General features: G+C 43.3%; 1 protein-coding gene across 1 annotated transcript; it reads right to left on the reverse strand.

The window, feature by feature from the left end:
- Positions 1–999: 999 nt before the first annotated feature.
- Positions 1,000–23,763, reverse strand: FOXN4 (forkhead box N4). Its single transcript, XM_073313690.1, has 9 exons — positions 23,678–23,763; positions 12,079–12,242; positions 11,413–11,528; positions 11,201–11,314; positions 9,794–9,921; positions 9,182–9,278; positions 8,062–8,269; positions 1,989–2,369; positions 1,000–1,325 (listed from the first exon to the last, which is right to left on the reverse strand). The coding sequence occupies exons 1-9, from the start codon at positions 23,761–23,763 to the stop codon at positions 1,075–1,077; spliced, it is 1,545 nt and encodes a 514-aa protein (XP_073169791.1). The 3' UTR covers positions 1,000–1,074.
- Between the last annotated feature and the right edge of the window lie 284 nt (positions 23,764–24,047).

Genomic DNA, 24,047 nt, shown 5'->3' on the forward strand with positions numbered 1-24,047 from the left:
TATCAAAAGTGCTTGTTTAAATTCAGCTTTCAAAATGAAACTGAAGTACTACAAAAGTGATTTAAAATAAGGTGTTGCATTTGTGATAATGAATAATTTAGTTCATGCAAATAAAGAGTTACTGCATTTCAAAAAAAAATTGAACAGTGCTCAGTTTACATAATTTCTTTTCTCTTCAAACAATAAATATAAATAAATTTACAAATAGTAATACTGCCTAGCACAAGACTCAACGGAAGCACAATACACAGAAACTATTGTAACAAACCTAATCTTTCTTTTTCTTTTTTTAGCCTAAGATAAATGTCATTCCTAAAATTCCACTCCAGTGATCAGTTTAATAATTCAGCCCTACAACCGCCTTCACGTGGTCAGCTCCTAACCCTCCTTTTTTATTAAGCTCTAGATAAGAAAATTGTGGGTTTGATTTAAAAAAATTCTGCTTGAACCCTCCTTCCCACCCCGCCTCCGCAACAATACATTAAAGACAGTTACATCAGAAAGGTGTTGGCATTGCAAGTGTTTCCAGAAATGGCATGTGATCTCTGTTTGTTTGATGGCTGCAGTTATTTGGCTCTTTGAAAAAAAAGAAACAAACACATACGATCAGGTAGTTCTTGGAATCTCTGACTCGGTCCTGTGGGAGCAGTGAGCTGCTGCAGTGGTTCCTGTGTGTGTTGTGGTCAAATAGGATCTGCATGCCAGTCCTGCACACGACGTTAGTTCTGAGCATTGGATTACATTTAACCAGAATGTGACAAGTGTGTGAATTGTTCTAGTAAAGTTTTTCTTAACTGATGCATTCCATGCTCTGTTTTGTCAGCTCCCCGTTCTTGTATCACAACAGCCAAAATCCTTTTTGATCTCAGTGAAGATGAAGAGGGAGATGTGTTCTCAAACCCTGTGCTAGTACTGGCTTGATACATTTTGGCATCACACTGAGAGGTCTGGTAAATACCTTGCATGATGCAGGGGTCTGCAGAAGGAGCTGCTTTCTAGCTTTCAGATCATATCCCAAGGCCTCAGAGGGAATAGGCCTGTGACAAGTTACTTAGGTCCTCGCATGTGTGAATCTTAAAGCAGAGCAATGGGCTTGTTGCCTTGACCATTCATGTACTGTGATGAGGCTACATTATCCAGTGTGGCGTAAGTAGTGTAGAGGCCTGTGACCTGTAAGTCTGAGAAGGAATAATCACTGCCACTTGAGACAGGGGTGAGGCCAGCCGTGCCCAGGTCACAGTCTGAGAGCTGGAGAGGGGAGTTGCTGAAGGCACCTAAGGTATCTAGATTGAAGCTGTCGTCTTTCATTTCTTCCCATATATTTCCTTTAAAAGATGATAAATTCAGTCCCTTTACAGTTTTGACCTGCCGTGGGCTGGGGTCAAGGTGTACAATGGTCTTAAGAGTAACTGTTTAACTCTCTTAACTGAAAGATTTTAATTTCTACTCAGTCATACGATGACGCTTGTGAGCAACTAGGGTTTTGGTATTTGTGGTACAAAGGCATTCAGAATAGCAGGAGTAATATAGGTTCAGCTGGCCAGTCCACAGCTAACTTTCCTGCCCCTCCCCACCTGCTTAAAACGTATTCTTCACCCACACTCATATTATTTATATAGCACTCTTCTCTCCTGCCGTGCTGCATGGACACGACCTAGCTAATCTTCACAACCACCCTGGCAGGGGGAGAAGTTCTCCTTTTAGCAGGTGGGGAAACTGAGGCACAGAGGCTGCAACTCGACCACGGCCACAGAGGAAGTCCTTGTCTGAGCTAGGATTAGCACTTGGGAGATCCTGTTCTAGGCAGGTTCTCAGACTTGGCCATGACCACGGTGCCTTTTTATGAACCATTAAGCTAACCCCCCACATATACTCCTGATCTTCACTGGACACTGTACCTCTGGGCTAAATTACACTGAAGCATGTACGGAAATTCACACACACACACCCCGCCCCTCCTCTCCCCTCCCCTCCAGCTTCTCCTTTACCTTGTAGTGCGAAATCCATGATGCTTGGATCAAGAGCATCCACTTCAGTGTTCATATCTGCTGTCACATTCAGGAAGTCTGCGGGTGCGCGGCGCATTGGATGGTGAGGAAGGGGGCTCTGACTCATGTCAGGCAGAGTATGGAGAGGAGGCGTCTGGGCAGGTGCCGGTGAGTCCGGGGCTATGCGAGCCTGGGTCTGGAGCTGGTGATGCAGTGGTATGGACTGCAGAGAGAGCGTCATGGGCTGGGGCTGCAGCTTGGAGATGGAAATTCGGCCTTGGGCTGCTGCCATGTGGGTCAGTGTGGACACTTCGGATTCTGCCTGCTTACTAGGCCGCCTGCAGGTCTCAGGTCTGTCGGTGATTAGTTTATCTAATTCCTCTGTATAGAAAACAAGTAACTGAGCATACTTGCCTACCATCGTGTGAGCAGGGCTAATAGGTCCTGAGGCTGCTGAGGGTCTGCGATGCAGGCTTTGCTTTTTGGCAGTAAATAGAGACACACTGCAGAAATACAGTTCTGGAGCTGGACAGGTAGCTCTTGCCACCTCCACTCTTCCCTCCCTTCCATACACAGGTCTTGTCTTTGATGTCTTATGATCAGGCCAAGAAAACCCTGGCATGATATTTACCAGGGCAGGCAGGCTAACGCTCTTCAAACCACCTGGGGCAGACCTACAGTGAGCGCCTTGTTGATAGAGATTAGGAAATTTTAATCTGACTCAGGATTCGCTTAACTTGTCTTTACATCTTAAGTATGTTTTTTTAGGACAGCCACATGACAGCTTCAATAATACTTTGTTTTTAAACTCTTCAGTCAAAAATAAAATGTTCTGTCATTCTGATCACACGTTCCAGACTTACCAGGGAAAGTCAGCTTTGGTTTCAGCCACGGCCATGCTAATACGATCTTAACAAATACACCGTTTGTATAAAAATGGGGAAATCTTGGAGAATGAATAAAAATCTCAATAATTCTGCGGAACAGGCATGAAATGTGGTGTTTAAAATGCGGCGCGCGAAAGGACTGACCAGCAGAGGCAGCGGAAGTTGTCTAGAATGTCCAAAGACTTCAGATAAATCGACCAGACAAAAATGGGACAGAAGATAAAATCATCTTGGATCTGATCTGAGTCTGAAAGAGCCAGCATGCCCAATTAAGACGCGTGGTTACTGTCTCAAGATAAAACTGACTGGGGTACTTTGAGAAAACTGGAGTCAGGGCTTCGTATAGGTGTTGGTAATTTAACACCTTTCACCAGATGATCTCAAAGCATTGTACAGCATGAATTCCGCCTCCCTCCCACTCTGCTAGGTGGGAGGTGGCGCACCCGTTTTGCAGATGAGTAGTCTGAGGCCCAGGGAGCTGAAGTCTGGTTTGCCCAAAATCTCTCAGTGTTAGTGGCAAAGCTGGATATAAAAGCCAGGAGTTCTGGCTTTCATTGCCCAGCATTAATCACTAGACGACACTCACAGGAGAGGTGAGGGGAGTGATGATCAGACAGTGAAGGGCAGGGAGAGGCAGTAGGTGGGAACCTAAGTCAGTGCCTGGCGGGGTGGGTCAGGGCTGGAAAGATCAGAGGCAGGAGAATTTAGGAACCACACCAAGCAAGCTTTGGATGAAGTGCTGAATCAAAAAATACATTAAAAAAAATTATCTGCCTCTTCTGCGCTGCCGCGACTCAGTTCTGATGCCAACGCTGACTATTTCATATGGAAGGCACTATTCCAGCAAACCCAGGCCTGCTTTTTGTGCTAGATTCAATGGCTGCATGTCTAGTTGGCAGCTGGTATCAAGTGGAGTGCCCCAAGGGTCGGTCCTGGGGCCGGTTTTGTTCAATATCTTCATAAATGATCTGGAGGATGGTGTGGATTGCACCCTCAGCAAGTTTGCAGATGACACTAAACTGGGAGGAGAGGTAAATACGCTGGAGGGTAGGGATAGGATACAGAGGGACCTAGACAAATTGGAGGATTGGGCCAAAAGAAATCTGATGAAGTTCAACAAGGACAAGTGCAGAGTCCTGCACTTAGGATGGAAGAATCCAATGCACCGCTACAGACTAGGGACCGAATGGCTAGGCAGCAGTTCTGCAGAAAAGGACTTAGGGGTGACAGTGGACAAGAAGCTGGATATGAGTCAACAGTGTGCCCTTGTTGCCAAGAAGGCCAATGGCATTTTGGGATGTATAAGTAGGGGCATTGCCAGCAGATCGAGGGACGTGATCGTTCCCCTCTATTCGACATTGGTGAGGCCTCATCCAGCGGAGGGCAACAAAAATGATTAGGGGACTGGAACACATGAGTTATGAGGAGAGGCTGAGGGAACTGGGGATGTTTAGTCTATGGAAGAGAAGAATGAGGGGGGATTTGATCGTTGCTTTCAACTACCTGAAAGGGGGTTCCAAAGATGGCTCTAGACTGTTCTCAGTGGTAGCAGATGACAGAACAAGGAGTAATGGTCTCAAGTTGCAGTGGGGGAGATTTAGGTTGGATATTAGGAAAAACTTTTTCACTAGGAGGGTGGTGAAACACTGGAATGTGTTACATAGGAAGGTGGTAGAATCTCCTTCCTTAGAAGTTTTTAAGATCAGGCTTGACAAAGCCCTGGCTCGGATGATTTAATTGGGAATCAGTCCTGCTTTGAGCAGGGGGTTGGACTAGATGACCTCCTGAGGTCCCTTCCAACCCTGATATTCTATGATTCCTGAGAAACCTGTTTGGTTTTAGGCCAATAATAAACACTCTTGGAGTGTGCCAGAAGAGCATGGTGCTTCCCTAATCACTCAGCTAGCCAAACCAACTTCCTTGGCAGCTGTCTCTCGAGGCATCTAGATAGACTTATTGTGTAGTGCTGGGGAGGAGCCGCTGGTCGTGGTACATGTAGGTACCAATGACCTAGGGAAGGGTAGGAGAGACGTCCTGGAGGCCAAATTTAGGCTGCTAGGAAAGAGACTGAAGTCCAGGACCTCCATGGTGGCATTCTCAGAAATGCTGCCAGTTCGACACGCAGGGCCAGGTAGGCAGGCTCTTCAGAGTCTCAATGCGTGGATGAGACGATGGTGTCGAGAGGAGGGGTTTAGATTTATTAGGAACTGGGGAAACTTTGGGGATAGGGGGAGCCTATACTGGAAGGATGGGCTCCACCTAAACCAGAGTGGATCCAGGCTGCTGGCACTTCACATTACGAAGGTTGCAGAGCAGTTTTTAAACTAAGAGATGGGGGGGAGGAGGGAGCCGATGACTGCAGAGGCGCACGTGGGTCAGCCAGAGACTTCTCTTAGAGGAGAGTCTATTGAGAGAGATTTGCTAGGTTTTAGTCAGGAGGAGGGGATGAAAGAGGATAAAGTATGGGCCAGATCAGACGAGAAACATTCACATAAAGAATCTGACACAGCAGAAAAGGGCAGACAAATAAACAGTGACAAGTTTTTAAAGTGCTTGTACACAAATGCTAGAAGACTAAATAATAAGATGGGTGAACTAGAGTGCCTTGTGTTAAAGGAGGATATTGCTATAACAATGGGACACAATCATTCCAGGGTACAAAATCTATGGGAAGGCCAGAACAGGTCATGGGGGTTGGGGAGGGGGAGCGGCACTGTATGTGAAAGAAAATGTAGAATCAAATGAAATAAAAATCTTAAATGAATCCACGTGTTCCATAGAATCTCTCTGGATAGTAATTCCAGGCTCTAATAAGAATATAACAGTAGGGATCTATTATCGACCACCTGACCAGGACAGTGATAGTGACGATGAAATGCTCAGGGAGATGAGAGAGGCTATCAAAATAAAGAACTCAGTAATAGTGGGGGATTTCAATTATCCCCATATTGACTGGGTCCATGTCACCTCAGGACGAGATGCAGAGACAAAATGTCTCGATACTTTAAATGACGGCTCCTTGGAGCAGCTGGTACAGGAACCCCCCAGGGGCGAGGCAACTCTCGATCCAGTCCTGAGTGGGGCGCAGGATCTGGTCCAAGAGGTAACTATGACAGGACCGCTTGGAAATAGTGACCATAATATAACAACATTTAACATTTCTGTGGTGGGCAGAACACCTCAACAGCCCGACACTGTGGCATTTAATTTGAGAAAGGGGAACTATGCAAAAATGAGGAGGTTAGTTAAACAGAAATTAAAAGGTACAGTGACTAGAGTGAAATCCCTGCAAGCTCCATGGATGCTTTTCAAAGACACCAATAATAGAGGCTCAACTTAAACACAGTAAAAGAACTAAAAAAGAGCCGTCTTTTGTAGGTGACAAATCTGAGGAATTGTCACAGATTGAAGTGTCACTAGAGGAGGTTTTGGAATTAATTGAGAAACTTAACAGTAACAAGTCACCGGGACCAGATGGCATTCACCCAAGAGTTCTGAAAGAACTCAAATGTGAAATTGCGGAACTATGAACTATGGTTTGTAACTGACCCTTTAAATCAGCTACTGTACCCAATGACTGGAAGATAGCGAATGTAATGCCAATATTTAAGAAGGGCTCTAGAGGTGATTAGACCGGTAAGTCTAAAGTCAGTACCAGGCAAATTAGTTGAGAATATAGTAAAGAATAAAATGGTCAGACACACAGAAGAACATAAATTGTGAAAAAGTCAACATGGTTTCTGTAAAGGGAGATCATGTCTTACTAATCTATTAGAGTTCTTTGAGGGGGTCAAAAAACATGTGGACAAGGGGGATCCAGTGGACATAGGGTACTTAGATTTCCAGAAAGCCTTTGACAAGGTCCCTCACCAAAGGCTCTTACATAAATTAAGTTGTCATGGGATAAGAGGAAAGATCCTTTCATGGATTGAGAACTGGTTAAAAGACAGGGAACAAAGGGTAGGAATAAATGGTAAATTTTTAGAACGGAGAGGGGTAACTAGTGGAGTTCCCCAAGGGTCAGTCCTAGGACTAGTCCTGTTCAACTTATTCATAAATGATCTGGAGAAAGGGGTAAACAGTGAGGTGGCAAGGTTTGCAGATGATACTAAACTGCTCAAGATAGTTAAGACCAAAGCAGACTGTGAAGAACTTCAAAAAGATCTCACAAAACTAAGTGATTGGGCAACAAAATGGCAAATGAAATTGTAGATAAATGTAAAGTAATGCACAATGGAAAAAATAACCCAAACAAAACATACAGTATGATGGGAGCTAATTCAGCTACAACTAATCAGGAGAAAGATCTTGGAGTCATCGTGGATAGTTCTCTGAAGACGTCCATGCAGTGTGCAGTGACAGTCAAAAAAGCAAACGGGATGTTAGGAATCATTAAAAAAGGGTTAGAGAATATGATGGAGAATATCTTATTGCCCTTATATAAATCCATGGTACGCCCACATCTTGAATACTGTGGACATATGTGGTCTCCTCATCTCAAAACATATATGCTGGCATTAGAAAAGGTTCAGAAAAGGGCAACTAAAATTATTATTAGTTTAGAACGGGTCCCATATGAGGAGAGATTAAAGAGGTGTGGAGAAAGTGAATAAGGAAAAGTTATTTACTTGTTCCCATAATATAAGAACTAGGGGCCACCAAATGAAATTAATGGGCAGCAGGTTTAAAACAAATAAAAGGAAGTTCTTCACTCAGCACACAGTCAACCTGTGGAACTCCTTGCCTGAGGAGGTTGTGAAGGCTAGGACTATAACAGGGTTTAAAAGAGAACTGGATAAATTCCTGGAGGTTAAATCCATCAATGGCTATTAGCCAGGATGGGTAAGGAATGGTGTCCCTATCCTCTGTTTGTCAGGGGGTGGAGATGGATGGCAGGAGAGAGATCACTTGATCATTACCTGTTAGTTTCACTCCCTCTGGGGCACCTGGCATTGGCCACTGTTGGTAGACAGGATATTGGTCTGTATGGACCTTTGGTCTGACACCATATGGCCGTTCTTATGTCTACACGCAACGAGCCCCGCAGGGCGACCCTGTCCTCTGAAACACTTTCCCTCCTTTCCCAAGCCCTGCTCTGTATAACAATTTATGTTCGACTGGCCAAACCATCTCGTTTACTGTGACTCTTCTACACAGCAAGCGGGCAAAGCCCAATGCCAGTCTACCTGGATTGGCCATGCTCCTGTGAATAGCGGCCAAGTCCTTCCTCTTCCATTTCTGCATCTCTTCTTCCATCTTGTCGATCTTGGCAGGGCTGAGGGCCCACAGGCAGCCTTTGCGCGAGGTGCCGCTCATTTTATTCTCCACTTTCTCAAAGCACTTGTTCAGGGAGAGGTTGTGGCGCACGGAGTTCTTCCAACCATCGGGCGCTGTCTGGAGGGCAGAAGGTTGTTATTCGAATAAGCTGCTGCAGTGAGGAGAGCCGTCGGGTGGATGGACTGTGAATTCTCCATGGGAGACTCTCACAGGCCACGTGGATCATAACAACCTGCCCACCCACGTAGCAATGCAAGCAGCTTTCAGCATATCGCACTCAGCCTCCTTTTGCTCACGTTTTTAGTACGTCACAAGGCTCTGGGCTGCACTAGCTTCCAAGCACAGCTCAAGGCATTGGTGTCAACCTAAATAAAGCAGTTTGGGTCTGATTCATCTCTGAGACAGCCCCTCTCCCTAGGCACTTTGCCCTTCTGCCAGGTGCTCTCAGCTGATGCTGTGCTGTTGACCAGCTAGACGTGCTCTGTGGAGGCTGGAGGCAGCAGGGTATTTTCAGGGGTGGACAACTGGCTGTGGAACTTGCTACATGTATGGGTCTGCCCAAGGCAGAGTTTGTGGAACTGGACACCAGTTGCTTGAGGGTAGGGGGGAGATATCAGCCCTTAGATGTCACAGCAATAGGCCCCGTGTAAAAACCTAGGAAGATCTGAGCGAGGCTCCAAGGCTACCAGGGATGGCGTTTCTTGAGGCCACCTTTTCTCGGGGTGTTCTTGCTTTGGGGGACAGCCCAAGGAGGGGATTAGGGGGGATGAGGTCATGGTGCCATATATTGTGGCCCAGGCCGTTTTCTCTGTTTATGCCCAGTGGCCTATGCATAAATAGCCTGCTCCCCTAGACACAGTGTGACTCCAGAATTAAAATGCAGTCAGGGTAAAGGCAGGGGAGATGCGTGGGTGTCTGGGGTGGTTGGTTTTGGTACACGGTGTTTTGAGATGCTACTGATCGAATGCACTGGCAAGTGGCTAGGCCTGTTTTGTTCCCTTCAGTCATAAAAGCTTATTGATTCCTTACCTTGAAGTAGGGGAAATGCTCCTTCATGAAGCTGTAGATCTCGCTCACTGGGAGGCTGCCCGTTTTACTGTTCTTTAATGCCATTGCAATCAAGCAGCTGAAAGAAAGAGAGAGAAGATAAAAGCCAGTTCCCTCTTCAGACTGTGCTGGCCCATAATATCCTCCTCTTTACCTAGCAACCTGACAGCCACCTTTGCCCAGACACACGTGCCCGTGTGAACAGTCACTTCCCACTGCACTTGGGGTCTCATCAGCTCTACAGTAACGTTACCCAGCTTCCGTGTTTAAGGGTCCAAAAAAGATAATGAAATCTTGGGAACCAAGCTCTTTGGCGCTGTTACACCACCTCTGTTCTGCTGGAAGGGGATTAGCTTGTCAATGTCTTTCCACTATTATTAACTATGCTAGCAACCTGGACAGAACAGCACAGTGCTGTGGGAGGAGTGATGCAGATTTGCCTCTCCAGAGAAGGCTTCTGTCAAGATCATGGGAAAAGTAAATGACTTTTATGCTAGGAAAGGAAACGGATGCTTTTGCTGTGCCAAGTATGATACATTTATAACCATGCCAAATGCAGGCTGGGAGCAATATCCCAGCTTGTCCTCCACTCACCTGTAGGAGTAGATTGGCTTGGGATAATGTTTTGGATGGACTTCCTGAGCAGTGTGAGGGGCAAGGCGAGGTTGAGAATATTGAGGATGGGGTCCATAGGATGCATTGTATATTGCAGCTGGGTTACACTATATTCAGAAGAAAGAGGGAAAACTGTCAGAAGATTCAGCTTTCCCCATTCTGCCCGCCCACACACACACACACACACGCCATGTGTTATTTCTGGCTTTGTACTGATGAGACACGAAAGCTCCCTGGAAAAGATCACATTCCAGACAGTACGGGTGCAACAGAAAGACTTCCCAGAACAGGCTCCTGTGCGCTGAAGAGACAGGAGATTCTAACCAATCCCACAGTTGGTGAGGCCAAGTGTGGACTAAAGGACATGGAGAGTTTACAGCAAATTCCATTCTTTCTCATAATGAAACTCCTCTCCCCTCCCCTCACCGTGCAACCCCCCTCCCTTTTTGCAAGGGGAGGCACTTCCTATGCCGTTTAGACTCTAATTGATTCAGACACCAAATTACAGGACATCATTAAAATGAACATACCAAAAGCTACCCAGTTCCGGTTCACTATACAGTAGCACACAAGGCTCTTGCTCATCTGAATGCTATTATCAAATAATTTGTTTGTAATTTGTGACATTGTCACAGCTCCATCCCAGGCTGTCCCTACCCATCTCAGGCCCATCACATTTTTGAGCAATCTGGCATTGGTAAAATACTGGCCTGAAGCTCTGGAGACTGACTAAAGTGGGGTTTTGTTTTTTTTAAATATCCACAGTAGAAGAACTATGTGGGCTGTGTGGTGCAGTCTGTTCCTGGCAGCAAAGCAGACCTGAGCTGAGGAGAGGGATGGAACGAGAGCAGCTCTGTCTCCGTTTCCACTCCGTCCTTGGCCTCTCGGAGTGTCACGGGGGGAGAGGGCCGTGATGGAATTCTCCCCAAAAGCTGCAGCTATGGACTGGAGGGGTACTCTTCCAGACCCTGGGCATTGCTGTTTCAGTGAGCAGAGTCATCAAGAAGCCGGCTGAGGGTGGGTAAAATGACACACGGATAGAATGTTTTCTTCCAATTTGGGGGGGATTGTGTAGTGACAACTTAGTTGGAATAAGCAGCTGATTACTGGTTCTTGAAAGGGAACACTCCCAATCCCGAGTTTCTATGGCACATCACCAGTGGTAGGGAAGGCAGTGGTGTTTTTCCTCCTGAATGGTTCCTAGAATTGGCATTTTAGAACCTGTCTCTCAAAGGCACATGCACAGAGATTAGGTTAGAGGGATTCAAGTTGATTTTAGCTCGGCTGTTCACTTTGGTGTAGAATATCTGTAGGTCTGTGTAAGAGCCTGCAAATCCGATCTGTACAGCTACTCTGAGACGCAGGCTGCATGGCAAATAATAGTACCTGTTGCACATTCTGTGCTATGGCAAACACTTGCTGTGAAGGAGGAGCAGGGAAAAGCAAGTGCTGTGACTGTAAACTAGGAGATGGTTGCCCTCCGACTGTGTACTGGCTCATCTATTGGGATGAAAAGACAGAAGTGTTGGTCCTATAGTCAAACATCTTTCCTTGGCAAACATTGCAATGACAATTAACCCGCTCAGGTCAGCTCTTACGTTTGCTCCATGCGGTGTAACAGTATTCAGTCCCAGAATTCCCTGTGGCAGACTGGCCTGCACCTGAATCAGTGCTCCTGGAGCACCTGCTGAATGCATATTACCTGGCACGGGACCTATTCATGAAAAAGCACAAAGGCTAAATTAAAATCCTTGCCCCAAAAGGTTGTATAGTCTAATGGCATAAATTGCTCCATAAAGTGAACACAAATAAGTGTGTTTGCTGAAGTAATGTTAAGACTAAGGAGAAGTTTGGTGACCATTAACTGAGAGGCTGTATGAAGCGCACAGCTGCAGGGTTGGTAAGTTATTCTCATTTTAGTGATGTTGAAACAAAGGCACAGAGATAAATGACTATTTCCAGAGGTACTGAGAAAGTTCTGAGAATGAAGTCCTTGCACCAAGATCACACAAGGAGGCTGAGCTGGGCATAAAAGTCAAGTCCAGACTCTTTGATCTTTGTTCTAACCCCTAGTACGCAGTGCCTCTTTAAAAAAAAATAAATAAAAAAAGATAGGGTGTATCTCTTGTAACAAAAGGCAACAGGATGTAGAGAGCTAGATCTAATGTACTTACTGTGAAAAGTTACAAACAAGAAAGCTTGTTACAGGGAGTTTTGTCTCTCTTTATTATTATTATTTGTCAGTTAACAGCAGGGCAAGTTACCTGTCTGCTGCAGCATCGACTCTTGAGAGCTGATGCTGAAGTCCATTCTTCCACTAGCCATCTGTTGTAAGCGAGGAACATCAACAGAGGTCAACCACGACAAGGACTGCAAATCGCTTGGAAGGTCATCTTCACTCAACTGAGATGGGGTGGAAGCCAAGAGTCTGCAGGGAACAAGGTGGGAGGTTACCAAAGAGCACAAAGATTCTGCTAGATTGTCTGTGGGTAAGACGGATGTCTGGGCGGCCCAGCCTAATGCAAGTTAACAGTAGACGTGGGTCCGAGTTACAAAGTTGGGATGTTTCAGAGTAGCAGCCATGTTAGTCTGTATTTGCAAAAAGAAAAGGAGGACTTGTGGCACCTTAGAGACTAACAAATTTATTTGAGCATAAGCTTTCCTGAGCTACAGCTCACTTCATCGGATGCATGAAAGTTGGGATGTGGATCCAAAGCTCAAGATGTGAATTTTTTGTTCAGGCCCATCTCCCATTCATAATGCCTCCGTGTGTTCCTTTGTAAGAGAGGTAACATTTTATTTAGCAGGCATTGAAGTGTTTCTGTTTTGAACCAGGACCAATTTAGGAGACTGTTCTGTCGAGATCTCCCTGCATCGTGGTCAGCTGAACATTATGAGAAGTATGAGAGAGAGAGAAGGGCATTAGCACAGCGGTGCTGTACTCCAAGTGCTGCTGGCGTTTCCATCTGAAATGCGGCTTTTCAGAGGTTGAAGTGGCTCTCAACGTGCAGCCCGTGCTGTAAACATTCAGTTATCGCACCAAACAGGTGTGCACTAGGAGCACTTGTTGCCTCGGGCAAAGGTCCAGTTTGGCATGCTAAAAGAAAAATACTTGAATTTAAAATAACCCACACAGAACACTGGTAATGGAAAATTGACTGCAGTGGGACTATTCCTGTGCCCAGTGTTTGCTTAAGGCTTTTTAGAATTGGTACCTAAGTACTGAACAGGAGTGACTGTTTTGTACTTATCTCAAAAATTACTTTAAAACGGTGCGGGGGGGCCTTTGAAGCAGTAGATTATTAATGTTCTAACCACTCTGACAGGTTTCAGAGTTACAGCCGTGTTAGTCTGTATTCGCAAAAAGAAAAGGAGGACTTGTGGCACCTTAGAGACTAACCAAGTTATTTGAGCATGAGCTTTCGTGAGCTACAGCTCACTTCATCGGGTGCATACCGTGGAAACTGCAGCAGACTTGATCTCTGTGTGTATATAAAGTCTGCTGCAGTTTCCACGGTATGCATCTGATGAAGTGAGCTGTAGCTCACGAAAGCTCATGCTCAAATAAATTGGTTAGTCTCTAAGGTGCCACAAGTACTCCTTTTCTTTTAACCACTCTGAGAAACTTAAAAAAAAAATCTGTTAACACAAGATCTTTAAAGGGTCTCTGTCCATTTCCAGATGGACACTGCTAGGGCAACTTCAGCTGAGAATAAGATTTTGTAAAAACAAGTTTTTTTTTATGGAACTGTTTCCATGATCTTTATTTTAATTCCAAATCCACATTCCTCTGCAGCATCTGAAAACCAAACAGTGCAGCACTGTGCTAGTGTATGAGAACCAGGAAGGGAAACTGGATTCAGGTTATAACAAAAATTCAGATCTAACCCTTCCTTAAATAGAAGCTAGGAGGGCTTCAGAAACCAGCATATTGCAATCTTCACTATAAAGCAAAATCTGTAGATTGTGGGATGAACTGCAGATCTCCTCCATTCGGTCCTTGGTGAGATCGAATGGAATTATACCCAACTTAATTTTTTAAAACCACCTCCGATGTGCTAAATCTTCAGATTGTAAGAGTTTATGACCATAAATGCAGACTATCTTAATTGATAAAGCCAATGGAAAACCGGGCCAGACTTCTCTTGGTGAAAAGTTTCATTTAGAAATCGGCACATTTTGCCCTGCTTGCACAGGCTGTGCTCTTAGAAAGAGATGATCAACTTTGTATTACTTCTGATAAAGAAATCACTGCATAAAAAGCAAAAACAAACACATTTATATGGAGGGCCAAACTGCAAACGTTCTTACTCAATTCAAAGCTGCCACTGAAGTCAGTGAGTTACAACGATTACAAGTGGGTGTGAGAGTTACTCATGTTGAATTGTGCTGAGAAAGTCGGGCACCACTTCACGTAAGGAAGGGGGATATCTCTACATAGCCCTGAGTACGGACTGCACAGATCAGCCGTTGAAAACGTTTCTATTTTGGAAGGACACAGGTTAGCCTGAGTCTGTAGATTCTCTTTTTAAAACACCCTAACTGAAAATGTTCTCCGGTCAACTAGTGACCTTTTAAAAAGCCAGGTGCACAGCACTAATGTGTGTCCATTGTCAAATGGTGAGACAGAGGCAGTCAATACATCATATTTCTGCTGAAGCATCTTGTACGTTTTACATAAGTCTAAATCAGCTTAACATAAAATGCAAAAACAGCAGTGTGTTGCAGCCCAAAAGGCTATTGAGATTTTAGCTTTTTCTAGTCAAGATTTTCAGTAGTTCAAAAGTTCCCCAAACTCCACTACCCAGTAGATCTCTAAGGCAGAACTTTATTTGTTTGCACAAAGATTTTAAAATACAAAACAAGCAGAAGCCAAAGCTCAAATCCTGGCCAAAAACGTCTTCAAATCCTCCTCCGAGGCTACCCTGGTTTCTTTCTCCTACTGTAGTTATAGTGCAATAATTAGCATTGCCATGGTTACCACTGTTCAGTTATTTTGTGAGGCCTGGGACTTAAATGCATAAAAAGAACATCAGGTGACCACTCTCCCTACTTAGCGATTGGCTGGGTTGTAAGTAAACAAGAGCATTAAATGATTTGAAAACTGGGCAGGCTCATGTCGTTTGCAACAGTTGGACCCGTTCATTGTAAGCCGATAACCCATTGTGTTGCAAACGACTGTTGCCCAGTGGCACGTGGCCTCCATTGTTTTTGGCATTCTTGCTTAATTGTTTTTTTCCCTCCTCCTTTTTACAAACTTCACATTAATCTGGCTGAATGACAGCCAACACACAACACACACACAGACACACACATGCCATCTGGCACCCTGGTCCCTGCCAGTCCTTCCAAACAAGTCAGCTCCTTCAACAAATAATGGGGTCAGATGGGCGGTGAGGGTCAAAACCCACTGCACACGCCTCCTGTCAGGAAATGAATCTGCCACATGCCCTCTCTCCACTCCACAGCATAGGCTAAACAGCTCCAAATAGGAGGACCACAGAAGCCATATTTGCACAATAACCTTTCTACGTTTATCTATTTGGAAAACTGATGAATTCCTTTGCTTTATCTTAATGTTAAGTGGATCCATCCAGCTCTTTCTAGAAGCCTAAATGATTAGTAATCCACTTTGTGTGGTTAGATGTTGTCAGAAACCTTAACTGCAAACAGCCTGAATAGGGTGCTGTCTGAACAGTAGGAAGCTCAAGATTCTCCTACTTCCTAGTATAACCTGAAGCACATCTTTCCTTTTACACAGCATCCTTATTCCACAACATCGCAGAACAGCGTGCAGACAGTGTACTGGACATAAGCATGGACCTCTTCTAACAGAGACAGGGAGGGGCATAGAGGCCATATTTTAAAGATAATATATCAGTCACTATGCCCCATTTTAAACCAGATACAAGGGTACAGTGAAATAGAGTGCCCCGATCCATTTGTAAAACAAATTTTAGCCCCCTCCATCCTAGCATAGGCTTCTAGTCTGCATTTGACTTTGTACTTCCCATCAAAACAAAACAGACCTTTGTTTTGTTCAATTAAACAGCTCTGATGTATTCTCTTACAACTATTTTTTAAAATAGACTGACAAGTACTCTAACAAATGTTAATAGTTTGTAGTAAAATTGTAGAATCTAAGCAGGTTACCAAAAATGCATGTGGCATAAAGGGATTATTCTTTGAGTTGTCTTCAAAACAAACATAAATTTCAGCAGTGGTGACTTCAAGTCACTTCTATACTTCCCATTTCACAGTAACCCAATCCAGGCAATGAGAGCTCAGATCTTTTACAAAGATTTACACAGGGAGAGCTGTCCCATGGCTGGGTTTTGTAAATGTACAAATATACTAGGCAATATAAATTCAACTCTTCTAACGGTAGATGGGTTCTGGGTGTGTCTTTGACTCTTAGGGGAAAAAATGCAAATCAAACCATCTGCTTTAGTTAAACCATGCATAGTAGTAGCTAGCTGGCAATTTATCTACTCATGGAGTTCAACCTTCTTCCACCTGTGTAATCCCCTCCCCACCCCCCAATGTACAACTACATAGATATAACTCGCATACAAAACTATCTGTTTTGTAGATCTCCATTGTATCCTTCTTCTCTTTTTTGTCTTAAATTAATGGTAAACGCTTGGAGGCAGGGCTCATGTCTTCCTGTGTGTTTGTACAGCCCCAGGTATGTGTGGCTCAGATTAATTTAAATACCGATGGAGTCTATCTAACACATACTTACTGAAAATGTCTAAGGAGTCTGTCTGCTTGCTTGCTGAGAAGCCCTCCATTTTTGGAAAGCAGTTTCTGTTCAAGATGGCGGCTGTTGCCGAGGGAGCACGCTGTGCTCTCTCCTGGAGACTTTATGGGTGTTCTTTTTTGTCTGTACTGCCCTAACGCTCTATAAAGGCAGCCTGGCTTGTAAGCAAACTGCTCAGGCTGAGGATATTAAGGTTAGCCTCAGATTTGAAGGTTAGGGATGGTCTAGGAAAGTGGTAAATTCTTAGGCAGCCGTTCTCAAACATTTTGTCAGTGTGGGTGGCAGTATCATAGAGGCTCTCATGGAAACCTCCACTCACACTGTGGTGACAAAGAGAACTTCCCTTCTCGTTTGTGATTGCAAACATCCCTTAGGCAGTTGCACCAATTGCTTACATATTTTTAGCTGTCTCCAATGCAGGAAATGTTCTGTCATTTAAAAATGGAGTGAATTAGTCACACTGTCTATTTTTGCCCCTCACTTTATTGGTTCTGTTCTTCTTTCCCCTTTTCCTCCTTTGCCCCTGCAAATGCTTCCTTGCCACTTGATTCCCATCTCCCATGTAGCACAAGCACCTCTCTCTGTCTCCACAGTTCCTTTGGAAGTTCCTCTCCTGCTAATGGCTGGCTTGGGTCTCTGCCAACAAATCCAGCTTCCCCTCTGTCTCTTACAGGGACTCAGTGTCCCCTACATACAGGCAATGAGGCGGGCTTGCTGCTTCTTGTTCCCAGCACCTTTTCTCATTTCTGGGTCCCCTGGAAATAACCTCAGGTAGCCCTAGAGACCAGACAGCTCTCCCTGGACCACCACCAAGTGCTCCGTCAACCACAGTTTAGAAACCCCGGCGTCAGGGGTAATCTATAGGCAGACCGTGGGCCAAATCCGACTGCCAGATGCTTTTGAACGGACCCTGAAATCTTTTTATTTACTACTTGTTGTTGTTTTGTTATTTTCTCTGCAGTCTGGACCTTAACCAAGAAATTTGGACCTTGACAAAAAATAATTGACTACCCCTGCCCGGCATTAAAAAAAACAGGGCTTTGGAAAAAAAACAAAAACCTGATCACTGTGTGCAGTGTTGCTGTTTCACTTTTCCTTTTTCTTATAGTAGTCAAGATAAAAGGACAAAACTCTTCAAAGACCTCTCGAGCAAAGATGCTTAGCCTCTGGTAGATGGTACCTTAACGGCTATCAGAATGGTTTCTACATTTCAGTTAAGTTTCACAGCGCCCGGTGGCAGCAGATCAATATCAGAGAGGAGGGTGGGGGTGGGGGGAACTGCATGATTGCCCAAGTCTCACAGGAAGTCAATCGCAGAGCTGGGAAGTGAATCTGTAGCTGCTGACTCCCTGCTGTGCTCTACACAACAGTCTTTCCCTGCTGTGGACACAACTCTGCCAAACTGACTCATGTTGCATAGCACCTGACTCTGCAAGTTGTTCCATGGAAGCAAACCTGGCTTCTACTTGGAGTAAAGAAGGGAGACAAAGTCTGGCCCTACGTACATGGTGCTGTATAAACTGGTAAAAGCAGCTGGCTGTGAGCTAGAGCTATTTTGCTCGCTTTCATTAGATGTCCCTAGTTTGATCTCCTGATTACCAACAATGAATTGATTTCCCTTTGCCTTGCATCTTGTACCAGTATCTACTCCAGTGCCAACTGAGTGTAGAATGCTACATTCACGCTGCACAGGTGTAAATGACCATGGGTTTGTGTACCCTTGAAACGCTGCACCTTAGATACAATCTATGCTGATGGGAGGGGTTTTCCTGTCTGCCTAGGTAATCTACCTCCCCATAAGGCAGTAGTTTGGTTGACAGAAGAACTCTTCCATTGACTCGTGGTCTCCCCACCGGAGGTGAGGTCGGCTTAACTATGCCGCTCCGGGCTGTGGATTTTTCACACCCCTGAGAGATATAGCTGGGTCGACCTAACGTTTTAGCGTAGACCAGGCCTAAGTCAGGAGTATTACCCACTGCTTCAGAGATCCAAGCATTCTAGCTCACTGGGGATGTGGGAGAGCTTTATAGATAAAAGGAGAAGTGTTCTGTACCACAAGTATTTGAAACTTCTTGTGGTAACTGAACACTCAACCAAATTCATTTTCTGCCCCAGGTCTTGAACTAGGTGCCAAGCCCCTCCGGTGAGGGGTTCAGGGTCCTCTATACTGATTTCATTGAACACTGAGGGAGGGGTCTTGGAACTTGGCAGGATGGGGCCCATAGACTGGCAGAGCTAGAAGTAAGAATATTGTAAATGCAAAATAATTTGAGAAGCAAGGGCCATCATTTTTTATTTTACATTGATTATTAAATTTCAGGAACTGCATGGGCAACAGTTGAGCTAATCCATTTAAATCAATTCTCAGCACCCTGAGTTTGACTCGTTTTTAGGAACTTTCTCTCTTAAAGCAACTAAGGTGATAAAATCCCTCAGCCACGTCACGGTGTCAAGGGAATGGACGCTGCAATTCTCTTCAGGAACAATTACTGTTGTATTAATTATGTATTTGTAACCTTTTAGCTGCAGCAAGTTCTATTTTAACCCAAACTCCCTGATCGTGATTGTCCCCAATGATGAATATAGAAAATATTTAAATCATAGATTGCTCCTCACAGATCCAAATTCCAAACTTGGTTTGCTCATGTTGTAGCCTGACTTCCCGACATACAGTAGTCGTATCTTACAAGCACATCCTGTCACAAAACATTTTACAAACAAACTGATATACAAGCGGTAGACAAGGCCCTTTTTCCACCACTGAAGTGCAGCGATCTCTGGAGTGGAACATAACAGCTGTTTATGGGTCTAACTCAGCAGGTTATTTAAGCATGTGCATAACTCTCCATCTCATTGGTTTCAATAGGACTACAAACATGCCTAAATCTCTTGCTGAATCAGGGCCTATTGGAACAAGTCATACTACATAACCATTTAGGACAGGAACTGAGGTATATCTTAACCAGATGAATCTGTGGGGGGAGTTTATGTTGGAAGAATGTAATTACATCCGTTAGAATTTAGCCAGGATATCTAATGAGTTAATGCTCCTGTGATAATTTTGTGTATTTATATTCCTGAAACACTAAAGGTTTATTTATTTATTTGAGGATGCGCTTCACCCAGTATATGACGCAAGTAAAGTAGATATTTTCTACTCATACAGTCAGTGCTTTGTGACTATTTAAACATCTTTTGGCTAAGAGCTACCTATTTAAACCGTTATTCTAACCTAATATGAATAGTGACTTTATACTCACATTGCAAGTCCTTCAAAAATATTGTACAAGGCTGCTCAAATAAATCAGAAATAGGGGAAAATGAGGATGCTGTTATACTACACTACACTGAAAGTCCAACAACCTTTACACAAAGTGATAAGCTCCAGACAATAGTTAATTTACCTAACCAGCTCTATTTACTATTTGTAATGTGATTCCTTAAGTGACATTTCATTTTAGTTAGTGACGCTTTTAAAAGTATTCCTTGCTATACCAGTACACAAGTATGTTTCTTTGACTCTGTTAAACTTGTATTTGCATAAATGCTGATTAGGCCAGATGAATTACTCTTGCATTCCCTTCTTATTCTAGAGGCATGTGGTCCAAACATAGCATTTTAGGCATGTCACTGTTCTCACCCTGTAACATATGTAGCCCAGAAGTAGGTTAGCGATTGGCCAAAACCAGTATGCTGCTGCTATATTCTAAAAACAAAGAGAGTCAAACGTGAGCAAAAATGTTGAATATTTCTTAACAGTGAATGTTTTGACTTTTGTTAATGTCCCACCCTTAACAAATACGTACTTGCTCTGTGAAAATGTGTATGGCTTTTTGAAATGCCAGTTAAAATCAATTCAGACCTTCATTAGGAGGTGTTAAAACCTGGATTACAGTAGTTGGACCAGTGCCACAGTCATTTCTGAGGAAACTTCCAGAGACAACACTGGGAGTTTTGCCTGATACTCTAAACGCAAACAGACTGCAGTGCAGAATCAGACCCATTATATAAGACTCTGGCGTGCTCTGGGGCCAGTTAGTTCTGTGGTCAAGTCAGTCTAGATTTAAACTGTTATAAAAGTTAGAATAGTTTAGTATGTATTTTGAGACGTGTCCCTTATGTTATTTGATAACCATATTTCCCCATACCTCCCCCCAAGTGGGTCTACTGAATCGACAATCAATTGATTTTTGGGAAAAATGCACAGTTTCACCCACATGCTGATTTGGAACTAGAGCACTGTTTAGCAAATAAATAGCCACTCCTGTGTTTGGGATCAGTACATATTTAGGAACTTTTAAAATCTCTGTTGTGTAAAGTTGCTTTAGTGCATGAATATTTGGCCCAATGGCCCTTAATGGTTCCAAAGTTGCCATTCTGTTTTACTTGTAAAATTCTACCAAAAAGAATATTCGTAGAGACCACAGCATTTGTAAGCTGAATAACTTTGCCCCTCAAGGGCCTGCTCCACAGCCCGCTGACATCAAGGGGAGTCTTTCCATTGCTTTAATAGGCTTTGACTCAGAACCTATAATTTGCTTAGCTCACTACTGGAACACCCACAGATACTCTATTGCATTATAAACTTGTCACCTGTTGTTTCAGTTTTGAAAAATAAAATATTTACACTAAAATCAGTTTAATCTTAAAAACGAATTAGTAAGAGCAACATGTTCAGGGTATGCCAATCCCAGCAAGCTCTTCTACAGCTTTATCATTCCCTAAAGTATTGGCTGCAGTCAATAGAAGTGTGTGTCCCTGCTACCCTTAAGGTGGTAACCTCGAAGGGTGAGAGAGAATGTTTTCTATGGAGGAGTTGGAAATGCATCCTTTTATGCAAAGTAGGCAGGTACCTACATCCCATAGGAGGGAGGAGTTGAGGGTGTAGACGATGGCACTTAGCAAGGATGGTGTTTTATGTTGCACTGTTGAATCTGTGCAAAAATGTGTATCTGAAACCATCATACAAGTCTGTCTGTGTCTGGACTTTACTGAGTAATACAGTCCATATCTCCACTCCATCCACTCTCTCTCATTTAAATATGCTCTTGGTCTGGAAGCTCTCAAGATCCGCCAAAGTGATTTTTTTAAAACAAGGGAGACCTTGTAATGTTTCAAATCTGACCTTTAAACCGCATGGGCACAGTTTCTCTATAAACCACATGTACAAATTATTTGTAGTTGCTGCCTTTCATTCCTGTCTCTCTCCCTCTGTCTGTTCCCTTCTTTACCCTTCCTGGAAAGCCTGGTCTCCTCTAAGTGTAACTGTCCAGTTGAAAGATTCTAAGTGAGACAGAAGGGTCTTCTCAGCACAGTCCCAGCCTCCCATTCACTAATTGGAGGCCATTTCCTACTCTGCGGAGCCCTTCTGCTCCCCCATGGAGAACTCAGGACTGTGGGTTCCAGTCTTGGACTGTGGTGACAGCAGGAGAGTAAACAGAGCTGATAGAATTTGACAGGTCTATTCTTTTCTTAAAATCATTCCGTCTAAAAGATTTTCTTTTACATAATCCAAAGTGTTTTCTCATGAAGTAGGACAAATACTGTTCCATATTTGCAGTGTAGTTCAGATCCGATGCATTTTTATCAGAAGTTACTACTTGTAAATGAGGTCACATAACTCAGAAAAGACTTTTTAAAAAAATCTCAAACTAGTTAAAAACAACTTTAGTGATGTAGGAGCTATTAGCTTTAAGACTATAGGATACATAACTAAAAGCAGTTTTAAAACCTGCTTGATCTCCACGTAAACGAAAAGAAAAGGAGTACTGTGTGGCATGCTCCGATGAAGTGAGCTGTAGCTCACAAAAGCTTATGCTCAGATAAATTTGTTAGTCTCTAAGGTGCCACAAGTACTCCTGTTCTTTTTGCGGATACAGACTAACATGGCTGCTACTCTGAAACAAGTAAACTAAGATACTCTGGCTGTGTGTCCTAAAAGTAAAATAAGTTATATCCTGCAAAATGCTTGGGGTTTTTTGGGGGGTTTTTTTTTTTTTGCTACTATGAATTAAAGAATCTCCTCTATATGAATGGTTTTTGTTTCAGTGCTATATGCTTCAGAGAGTTAATACTGATTTACAATTGAGCATCCACAGGTCACCCACACCCTTCCTAAACAACAGACATTTCTTTACCAATATTTACAAAACCAACAAAATGCCTAGAGCAAACAGTGCTTTAATAAACAGCAAAACAGGGTTTCACAAACCTTTCTCCATAGTGGCTTCACCCAGTATAACAAATCACTTGTTGCGCTGAAAGAAGCTGCCTGGCAATGTTTGCATTTTGAATAGAGAGAGGCTAGAAGAAGAAGGAGAACACATACGGCTGCCCACTTTTACCCAAGGAAATGTTGAAAACACCCACTGGCTGTTAGAGTCACCCACTCAGCATTTAAAAACAAACCAAAAAAAGCCCTCTTCACTTTGCTGCACTGATTCACATGCTACAATGTGTTTCATAAAACATCACCTCATGTGATAAGATGTAGCTGAATTAACCCAAAGCACTGTAATTCATGCGTAACTGTCCCATGACTTCTCAGAAAAAAAGATTTTTTTTTAAAATGTAAATGGGTAAGTGTTGGTATAGGTAAATAAATGCCTACTTGCTAAAGGTTGTCAGCAAACCCAAGTTTGTTCCTGTTCATATTATAAGTAGTTTGGCATATGAATGCATTTGGGAACTAAAGTAAATATTTATTTTAATTAGGACCTTCCCAATTGCTAGTTGAACATGACTCCTGTTTTTCCTATCAATTCAAAATGCTACATGACAGGAGGCTAGTATCATAGTCTGGCAAATCACGTAGAGCACAGACTATGCCAGAAGTTCACACCAGGCTTTGAACATATTTGCACTGACTATGATTTACTATCAAAACATTTTAAGCCAGGATGTTTCTGAGCACATAGTATGCTACAAGCAGTCACCAAAGAGAAAAATCCTTTTAAGGACAAGAGCTAAATGTAATTAGCTTCTTCATTAAAGAGGATTTCTGGAATATTTGATTTTATTTAGAAACATACACAACTGTTAAAGTCATCTAATGGGCCATGAGGATGCAACACCTCTTTACAAACGGATAAATTCCTCACCTGTATTCCTGCGGCGAGGGGTGATGATTTTGCCCTGAATTTCTAATGATTCCTGACATCATGGATGTAATGTCACTTTCTATCATCTCCTTTGGGGAAGACCAAAAAAATAAAAAAAATAAAAATCATATAGGTATGAAGTAGCTATCCAGCATTTCAGCAGTATGGAGGAAAATTTAAAAAATTCCAAATTAAAAAACCTGGAATGTAAGATATAATTGTTGTTGTTGTCACGTTTCCTATCATTTTTAAGAGCAATGTTTTACTTAGGCTATGAAATGTCTAAATATTTTACAAAGGCAAAGGAGAACATAATGCAGAATATATAACTGACGTAATAAATGGAAGGGTCAAATGAATCCATTACAGC

This window comes from Lepidochelys kempii, chromosome 15 (genome assembly GCF_965140285.1).
Source record: "Lepidochelys kempii isolate rLepKem1 chromosome 15, rLepKem1.hap1, whole genome shotgun sequence".
Classification (NCBI taxonomy): domain Eukaryota; kingdom Metazoa; phylum Chordata; order Testudines; family Cheloniidae; genus Lepidochelys; species Lepidochelys kempii.